This window comes from Panthera leo, chromosome D1 (genome assembly GCF_018350215.1).
Source record: "Panthera leo isolate Ple1 chromosome D1, P.leo_Ple1_pat1.1, whole genome shotgun sequence".
In the NCBI taxonomy this organism is placed as follows: Eukaryota; Metazoa; Chordata; class Mammalia; order Carnivora; family Felidae; genus Panthera; species Panthera leo.
Window position 1 is genome coordinate 61,312,422 of NC_056688.1, and position 10,452 is coordinate 61,322,873.

A 10,452-nucleotide genomic window follows, 5' to 3' on the forward strand; every position below is an offset into this window, starting at 1 on the left:
GCACCCCCTTAAAAAGTTTTCTCCTTGAAGGCTCATTTACACCACTCATTTAATCAAATATTTTGTTATCATTCTGTACTGTATTTCCTCTCTGACTCCCCTTCAATCCTTGGAGAATCTAATTCTGAACCAGAATCCTATTTGCTGCAACTTTTAGCAACATTTTATGTGACTTCCGTATCTATGATGATGACCCATTCCAACCATTTTTCTATGAGTTATTGTTAGCAGGGCTATGTTGAGTTTGGTGGATCAGTTCTTTAATGTTTCTGTTCATGAAAGTTACCAACACCATCAAAATAAAATTTGCTTTTATTAAATTCCAAATACATCATATGACGTATTTCATTTAATTGTCATGCCAGTAAAGAAGGTACTAAAATAATTCCATTTTATCGGTCAAAAACCAATAGTTACATAACAGGACAATTTTATACAGTTAGTGTGGGAATGGCAAACCAGGATTTTCTCATATCAAAAGGTTTATTCTAACCCTTAAAATAGATTTCCTTGCTCAAATTCAAGTGAATATAACATATATTTTAAACAAAGTAGTTATCCAGGATTCCAAGGGTCATGGCAACATGCTTTCATTTCCCACATTGATTGTTTTATATATATATATATATATATATATATATATATATATACACACACATATATATATATATGATATGGTATATATATATGTGATATATATATGATGTATATTACATCATGTGTATATATACATCCTATATCATATATATATCATATATATATATATCATTAGCATGTATGTGTATATATGTGTGTTATTATAATGTATATATATTACATTGTACATATATTAATGTGTCTAGTGTATACAAACACACATCACATATACATAATAGAAAAACCAAGAAAAAAGACTAACCCTAAAGAGGTTGCAAGTATTCAAGGTAATGCTTGAAAGTTCATTGTTTGTCTATCTTCAAGGGTATATAAGGTCAGATTGCACATTCTCAGAGCATGTGCTAAGGCCCGCTGAAGGAGAGGTTGTAAAAATACTATCTTGAATGAAGAAATTACGGTACAATCTGGAGACAAGCTTCTATAAAATAATATTTGGTGTGAATAGAGCCTCTTTAAATACAACTATGTGTAAACATCTTATTTAGTCTTTCACTGCCTTTTAATTTTGGACCTGGGTATGGTATTTTTCATGTGTTAGTCCCTCCCTTGGTGAAGTCTGTTGACACCAGGATGCTTCATTAATGATTTGGGCCCAAAGTCTTCACTATGTAGGGAACAAAGCGTTAACTTTAAAGTTGTCTATGTGGTCTCAGGTGGGTTGATTTCACTTATTATTTGTTTTAATTCAGTATTATCTGTTCATTCACTAAACCTATACGATGTGCCTTTTCTATACAGTAGACTTTCTATCAGTGATTCAGAAAATATCTCATTTTAGAACTCGCATTTTAATTGCTGTAAAAGGTACAGATAGAAATAATTATTGTTTATTGTTTATTGTTTGTTGTGGCTTCAATCTCCTGGCCCAAGTATTTACTGACTGTGGTGGGAGTGTTTTATATTTCAGCAGAATTTCAACTGTCTCTACAAACACTCAATGACTCACTATTTTTGCTTCCCAGATCTACCCAACACAATTCCATCTGGGTTTAACCCTAAAATATGTTTTTCTTAGTGTTATCTTGTGTATGCTTAAGAATAAGTTAAAATGCAAGATAATAGGATATCTAGGAGAATTGAGAATATCATTCATTTATTTTTCTCAACAATTTTAAGTGCTTTAGGAAAATACATTGGAAACTTTCGCATTTATTATCCTTCTAAGTTTAGTGAGAGTTACTTATGGATTCTCTTTATTCCCATTGCTCATTCAGTGTGTGTGTGTGTGTGTGTGTGTGTGTGTGTGTGTGTGTGTGTATGTGTGTGAGAAAGAGAGAGAGAAAAGTTGGGGGTGGTTATTCAGAAATAGCCAGCATTTTGCATTATTCTCCATTTTAACAATGCGTGGTGATGGGGGAGCAAAGCAAAATTACTCGGTCTTGAATCTGTTTGGTCTTCACCCTGTAAATGATGGGGTTTAGCATAGGGGGCACTACCACATAGAGGTTGGCTACCAGGATGTGGATGTGCTGAGGGACAGTTTTACCCCCAAAACGATGGGCTAAAAAGGAAAAGAATGCTGGGACATAGAACATAAGTATGACACAGATGTGGGAACCACATGTGTTGAGGGCCTTGAATCGGGCAGACCAGGAAGATATCTGAAACACTGTGCAAAGGATCATCGCATAGGACATAATGATGAACACAATGTCTAGTCCTGTAGACAGTAGGGCCACAGTCAGGCCATAAATGATGTTGACACTGATATTGTCACATGACAATCTGGGAATGCCCATGTGCTCACAGTAGGAATGGGGAATGATGTTTCTCCCACAATACGTAAGTCGGTGTACCGGGAAGATGAATGGAAAACAGATGATAAAGCTCCTGACCACAGCTGCGATGTCAATTTTCCCAGTGGCTGAGGAGGTTAAGATTGTGGTATATCTCAGTGGGTGACAGATGGCCACATAGCGGTCAAATGCCATGGCCAGGAGAATAGCAGATTCTACCGCAAAGAGGAAATGGATGAAGAACATCTGAGATACACAACTCCCAAAGGATATATCCATGGAATGGAACCCGAAGATAGCCAGCATCCTGGAGGCTGTGGTTTTGGAGAGCAGGACATCTGATGAGGCCAGCATGGAAAGGAAGACATACATAGGCTCATGGAGACGGCGCTCAGTTACAATCAGGAAGATCAAGAAGATGTTGCCTATGACAGCTAAAATGTACATAGAACAGATAGGGATGGAGATCCAGGTATGAGAATCTTCCAGTCCTGGGATTCCAGTCAGGACATACCACATGTCCTGGGGATGGGTGTGATTGTAAGAGAAAGGGGCCATCTGGGGCAGTATATTCCAGACCTAGTATCTGGATTAAAGACCACAGGGCTGACTGAGGATTAAGAGGCAGCACCACTTTAGGTTGAATGACGTCTGATTAGATTGTTTCGCAATATTTTCTTCTCTGTGAAAAGATAGTGAGCCTAAAACTGCACTCTGACTCCTTCCATGGAAGAATTAAGTCATATCTTGGGAAAAAAATGCTTCACATTAATAAGTGCTTAATATGTGCCATAGCACTTTATAAATATCACCTTATTAAATCTTCACAATAGCCTGTTGAAAAGACCTTTACAATGATCCTCCACATGAATACTTTTGTTATTCCAACAGATGCAAAATTATTCCACAGACTTTCAGCTTCTTGTCCCAGGTCCCATTGGATTCAGGGTCAGACAGCATAGATTTGAAAGCTCTGATTGCAGCCACCACCCAATACTCCCTATAAAAATAAAACTAGACACAAAAACATGTCATCAAAATGTTCACTCTCATATCCCTGAAGTATTATACTGCGTAAGGAAGAGGGAGGTAATTCGTTTTTACCAAAATACATTTTCGGCAATACAGTACATATGTCCTTCTCAACCTTGATGGGCCGCTGGAATGATGCTAAGGGCCACGATAGGCACTAAACATCCACAGGTGATTTCATTGATTCTTGTCAGCTAATCAACATTATTTCTTAAAATTATATGATGAATATTATAAAACCTAAAGAATATGAAGCCTCAAACTGAGTTGGACTCTTAAATGGATGGATATGCCTGACAAGTGGTGAAGGAAAAATGCACTGTCTCATTTGGGTCCCTGCTTGAAAATTAGACAATGTATTACTTCAAAATACCCCCAAGCAGGAGTAACAGGGTTGCACATTAGGGAGTAGGGTCCCCAGGCTTTCAATAAAAGAGAGGGAGGGTAATCTACTGGTTACTACTTATCTGTAGTTGCAACAGAATGGATAAAAGCAAGGGATGTGTTGGGTGAAATGCCAGCAAGGAGATAGCCCATTTGAGTGGGATGTGTGTGTGAAGGGGCGTGTTCCTATAAACACATAGCTATGAGGAAGGGTATAGATATGGATACAAAGCAGGTGGATGACAAGTGGCTTCCATCCTCCCCCAGTCCCCATTCTCAAATCAAAGGGGGCTGAATGTATTTGCTTAAGAGGAACATGGGCTTAAGAGATGACTGCCTTTTTACCTCTTGATTGCATTGGAGTCAGTATCATTGTCCAGCATAGTTTTACCACCTTTACTTTCAGTTTTTATTAGGTTTTCAGTATTCTAGTACTTCATATCATATGATTGAAAAATTTGGAATCCATTTCTCCCTTTTTCTTTTTTTTTAATTGAAGTATTTGATACGCAATGTAGCATTAGTTTCAAGTGTACCACACTGTGATTCCACAAGTCTATATGTTGTAGTATGTTATATACTTGCCATGAGTGTGGTTCCCATATGTCACCATGCAATCCTATTACAATCCCACTGACTAGATTCCCCATGCTTGGCTTTTATTCCCATGACTGATAGCTTCTATCCCTCTCTCCCTTCACCCATGTTGCCTGTCCTCCGACCTGCAGCCTGTTTGGCAAGCATTAGTTTGTTCTCTATATTCATTTGGACGCCATTTTTTGAGTTAAAGTTTAGCGGACATAATACTCAAAGGGTCACCCCATTAGGACTTTCCTTAAGTTGGTATATGATTCTTTCAAATAATGTAATAAAATGTTGAGATGCTTAAGTCTATCGATCTACTTTAGTTCCATAAACCAACTGTGTAGCCATTTAACATGAAGCTAAAATTAATTGCTGAAAATTTATTTTCAATGGGATTACGGTGTTTTGGAGACAGAAAGAAAAGATTAATCTGTGAGTGAAGTGCAGTTATGGGGAGGGGATGTTTAGCGAGTGGGGATTTATCAGGACATCTGAGATGGGGAAGAGGAGAGTCTAAATGATGGAAGAAAAAGAAACGGAGGTAGAAGACACATAAGACAAATTTTACAGATTTCCTTCTAACTTTCCTGGTGATCTTTTGGGACACCAGTGAGTGATGTGTTTTATTGTATTCCTTTTTGTTGTGATATAGCATTATCACCAGAGAGAGCAAGCATGAACAGGGGAGGGCCAGAGAAAGAGGGAGAGAGGGAGAGAATCCCAAGCAGACTCTACGCTATCAGCACGGAGCCTGATGTGGGGCTTGAACCCACTAACTGCAAGATCACGACCTGAGATGAAATCAAGAGTCGGCAGCTTAACCAACTCAGCCACCCAGACACCCCAACTTTAAACGATTCTTATATCATATGATCTATTTCTTGTCTATTTCTGTACTTTGTTTTCTTATTTTATTCCCATATCTACCAATTATTCATAGAGAGAATGACTTCAGATCGAAGAAATATAATGTAGTTTCTCTAGGACACACAGTTTCTCTAGTTGTGTGTTTCTAGTTCTAGTTTCTCTAGGTGTGTGAGTGTGTCTGTTTGTGGTGTGTGGGTGTTCATGCAGGGGAGACAGAGCATTTATCACCAGAAACATTTTTATTTTCATTTTAATTTTATTTGTATTTTTATTTTCTATTTTCAACAGAAGCTCTTCGCTGGAAATGCTTCCTGTTTTCCAGGAATATTGATAACAGTTGTGTACAGGAGAGTGAGGGGGTTCTTTCAGAGGAAGGCAGTTACTAGTTTTTTGTCAGTTTTAACTGACAACCATTTCTGTCATGGTTTTTCCTCCCACAAAATCAACACTTGCTCAAGAGTTTTCCATGCACTTTCCATGCACTTTCCTATTTCCATGCACTTTCAACTCTCCTATTAATTCCCCATTTGAGGAATATCTGACTCAAAAGGCCTCAGACCTGTTGACATTACTTTCCATCACAGGGTGGACTCTCTTTTTTGGCATTTGTGTCGGGGTTTGTGGTATTTCCAGTGTTTTCGCTAACAGTAGGCCACTGTCCCCCAACCCTCTCTCCCTAGACAGTCTTTTGTGGTGTGGCTTGGGGGCTGGCTCAGAAAGTAGGAGATTGGTTTTTTTCCCTATCTGTGAAAATATGGGTTGGCTCTTCTTCTGCTCTTTATTGATTGAGTGAGGGCAAGGAACGTTAAACATACTGAGATACAAGTGTCTACTGTTATCGTCAGGATCCCAGGAGCTTTCCTCAACATTTCACAGGGATTTTATGCTATCTTCTAGATCTTGTATTACTGTGGAAATCGGCAAGGGCATTCTGGTTTCCAATCCTATAGGTATCAGCTCTTTGTTTACTAACTTATTCGTTTCCCTTTTGAAGCTACTAGTGTGTCCTTTTTACTACTTCCATTTTATATAAAAACTTAATGATTGCGTGTCTGATTTGTAAACAATTGAGCCAATATTGATGCATTACTATTAACCAAAGCCCACAATTTACATCAAGATTCACCTTCTCTGTTACAGTTCTGTGGTTCCAATAAGTCCAGATCTATCCAAGAGTAGAACCTCCCTATGGAAACTTTCCTCAGCTGAAATGGCATAAAACAAAGAAGCAATTACCATTAATTCATATGAAAAATTGTTTTAGCATGTCCAGTCCCCCAAAATAATCTCTGTTAAGGTTTTCTGGCACCTTCAGACATGTCTTGCTAATAGATACACAAAATTAATCCGGATAAAGCACAGATGCTCAGAGACATGTTTCAAAACTCTGGGGGGTTGATGCTATGATGTTGAGTGTGGGTCCCCAGGAAGGCTGGCCTCCTCTCGCTCCCTCTGTAATGACTCAATGCAAAACACACACTGAATGCTTGTTTTGCTTTTCACTTTTTTTGTAAAAGTGAAAATACTCTTCAGAATTCTTTCAAGTAGTGACAACAGGTACTGAGGTAGGTCTTTCCGAAGAGCTAAGGGGCATGACGTGAACTTTCAAAAAGTGGGGGATACCTGTACATAATGTCATGTACCCACCATCACAGTATCATACAGATCACTTTCACTACTCTACAATTCCCTGTGTTCCACCCATTCAACCCTCCCTCTCTCTTCCTACACTCCTGGCTACACTCATCTTTATGCTATTTCTAATTTCTATAGTGTTGCCTTTCCAGAATGTCATATATTTGGAATCATATACAGATGTAACCTTCTCTGGATGGCTTATTTCACTCAAAGGCTCTTCCATGTCTTTTCATAGCTTGATAGCTCTTTTTTTTAATTTTTTTTAATGTTTATTTGCTTTTGAGACAGAGAGAGACAGAGTGTGAGCAGGGGAGGGGTAAAGAGAGAGAGGGAGACATGGAATTCGAAGCAGCCTCCAGGCTCTGAGCTGTAGCGCTGAGCCCGGCGTGGGGCTCGAACCCACAAATGGCAAGATCATGACCTAGGCCAAAGTCAGAAGCTCAACCCACTGAGCCACTCGGGCACCCCTAGCTCTCTCTTTTTTTTTTAATCAAATACTCACATTACATTTTAAAGAGGTGCCACGGTCTGTTTTTCCCTTCATCTTAGTTGCCTCCAATTTTTGGCAATTAAAAACAAACCTGCTCTAAACATTTATGTGCATGTCTTTGTGTGGACATAAGTTTTTAACCCATTTGGTACCATATCTAGGAGTGCAAGGCCAACCACATGGTAAGACTATGTTTCGTTCGGTGAGAAATGCAAAACTCTCTTTCAGCCTGGCTGTACTATTTTGTATTTTCACCAGCAATGAACGAGAGTCCCTATTATTCTATATCCTCGCCAGCATTTGGTTTTGTCAGTATTTCAGGTTTTACCCATTCTAATAGGTGTGTATGGTATCCCATTGTTTTACTTTGCAATTCCTTAATGACAAATGATATTGAGCATCTTAAAACATGCTTATTGCTCTTTGTTATGTCTTTTTGGGGTGAAATATGTTTTCAGATTTTTGCCTGCTTTTTAAGCGACTTGTTTATTTCCTTATTGTTGAGATTTAAAAGTTCTTTGTATACTTTGGATGTAAGTCCTTTGTTAAACATGTATTTTGCAAATACTTTCTGCCAGTCTGTAGCCATAGGCTTTTCATTTTCTTAACTTACTATGAAATTGTGTTGTTTTTTCCCTGGGTACACGGTGGATACTCCCAATTTGGATTTGTGTCCTTTGGTTTTTGGAATAGTTTTGTATAATTTTCTAATATGTTCCTGGTCTAGTACAGCCCACCTATAATTTTATCTTCCCTGACTTTCTAGAACTCCTGTTTAGTGATATGTTGGTGTTCTTGGATTGGCCCTATATAGTTTTTCATCGCAGCCCCCATACTTAACACTTGTCCTTCTGTTCTACTTTCTTATATCTAACTTCTGAGAATTTCATTGTTTTTTTTTCTTTTATTTCTCATATTGCCGTTTAATTTACAAATTATCTTTTTGTTCTCTAATTATTTCTTTTGGTAGTATTCTGTTCTATTTTTTGAAAGACAGAGAAAGACAGAGCACAAGCAGGGAAGGAGCACAGAGAGGGAGACGAAGAATTCGACTGCTCTGAGCTGTAGCACAGAGCCCTACAGGTGGCTCAAACCCATGAATTGAGAGATGACCTGAGACTTAGTTGGAGGCTTAACTGACTAGGCCACCCAGGTGCCCCTTCGATATTTTTATCTCATTACATCCTTAAAGATTTGGCTTCTATGTACATGTTTGCTCTTTGTTTGTTTCTTAGCCCAATATGCTTAAAATACACCTTCTCAAAAAAAACCTGTTTAGGTGACAAAAAGTTCAACCCAAATGAACACCTTGTTTTCTTTGAGTACCTGCATGTTCTAAAACAAAGAGGTTGGCGGCATTTGATTTCAATGATAGATGCATATTTATGAATCCTTCTGGAGAAGAATCCATAGAGAAGAAACTCAACCAGGAAATAAAAAATAAAAGAGGAAAGGAAACAATATATTTTCACTATTTTAAACTTTAGGTTTATTCCTCTTATTAGGCGGTAGCATCCCAAAACCGACCAAATAATAGTTGTCATGGGGTATAATGAAGTGAAAACCATAAAATGCAGACAAATTACACAAAACCAATATACAAAACTGAAGCATTGCAGATAATGTGGCTTCTTAAATGTTGTATTTAATTTTGAGAGATTGTTACTAGTGCGGAGGTTGAAGAAGTTAATCACAGTGAATTTTATGAATAGAGCATCTTTACCAGGTGAATCCGGATCTGCTTGGTCTTGGCACCATAGACAAGTGGATTGAGAAATGGGGGGACCAGCAAGTAGAGGCTAGAAAAGAGGATGTGGATATAAGGGGGAACATGAGCACCAAACCTATGTGTGAAGAAGGAGAAGAAGGCAAGGAGGTAGAACTGGAGGAAGACACACATGTGAGCGATGCACGTGTTGAATGCTTTCAATCGAGCCTCCTTCTGGGGCAAACGAAAAACTGTGGAAAAGATCTGTGCATAAGACAAAGTGATGAATGTGAGGTCAAACACTGCAATGGTGAATGCCACAAACAAGCCATAAATTTTGTTGACCCGCACATCTGATGCAGCCAGTTTCACAATGGCCATATGCTCACAGTAAGAGTGGGAGATGATGGTTGTATGGTAAAACTGAAACCGGAACTTTATCAGTATTAGGCACGGGGCTACTAGGAAAGCGGCCCTGAGTGTTATCACTGCCCCTATCTGGGTGACTAGGCGGTGCGTGACAATGGCAGCATGTCTTAGTGGATAACAGATGGCCACATAACGGTCCAGAGCCATGGCCAGGAGGATGCCTGACTCTATGCACTGAAATGTGTGGATGAGCCACATTTGAAGTAAACAGGAATCAAAATAAATGTCTGGCACACGAAACCAGAAAATTCCAAGCATCTTGGGCATAATGGTGGTAGCAAGCACAATATCTGTGACCCCCAGCATGCCTACAAAAATGTACATGGGCTCATGGAGGCTGCGCTCTGACCTGATGATGATCAGAAGCATGGAGTTTCCAATGATGGCAATGAGATACATGACACAGAATGGAATCTCAATCCAGCACTGCACAGTCTCTAGGCCTGGGATCCCTATCAGCGTCAACACAGAAGGCATGAAGACTGTGATGTTGGAAGTGGACATAATGTCTTTGGGCTTCCAGAAGCAAATGAAAGAAGCTTCTCAGTCAGTGGCACTCTTCTCCTCTACTCTTGTTTTTATAAAGTCATCATAGTGGGTCTCTGATTTTGTCAGAACTCTAAGATCATATCATCCTTCTTATTTATATTATGGAAGGAAAAACATCCGCAGATACACATTGTGTTTTCAGAACGGACATCCACGAGTAGTGTAGCACAATGAGAAGTTACATGGAAGGCAAGTCAATTGCATCACAACCAGCCAGATCACGTGGGTAACAGAGTAACTGCTGATCTCTCTGTTATGTCCCTCTGCACCTGGGGTTACAATAATTATACCTGTTAAACTTGCTTGGAAATGTCATTTCAAGCAGAGTTTGATGAATCTCCATATTCCACATTCCAACTACCTGATAATATTCTGTT

The 10,452-nt window shown here is 39.0% G+C and overlaps 2 protein-coding genes across 2 annotated transcripts; both read right to left on the reverse strand.

Moving 5' to 3' along the window:
* Window positions 1-1,991: 1,991 nt before the first annotated feature.
* On the reverse strand, window positions 1,992-2,957 carry LOC122200519 (olfactory receptor 52Z1-like). The gene has a single exon (XM_042906192.1). It carries the CDS (start codon window positions 2,949-2,951, stop codon window positions 1,992-1,994), a length of 960 nt encoding a protein of 319 aa, XP_042762126.1. The 5' UTR covers window positions 2,952-2,957.
* Window positions 2,958-9,091: 6,134 nt separating this feature from the next.
* Window positions 9,092-10,030, reverse strand: LOC122200673 (olfactory receptor 52A1-like). The gene has a single exon (XM_042906390.1). It carries the CDS (start codon window positions 10,028-10,030, stop codon window positions 9,092-9,094), a length of 939 nt encoding a protein of 312 aa, XP_042762324.1.
* Window positions 10,031-10,452: the final 422 nt, after the last annotated feature.

Bases quoted from the DNA above. Each gene is read 5' to 3' on its own strand.
- LOC122200673 (XM_042906390.1), bottom strand. From the start codon at position 10,030: ATGTCCACTTCCAACATCACAGTCTTCATGCCTTCTGTGTTGACGCTG.
- LOC122200519 (XM_042906192.1), bottom strand. From the start codon at position 2,951: ATGGCCCCTTTCTCTTACAATCACACCCATCCCCAGGACATGTGGTAT.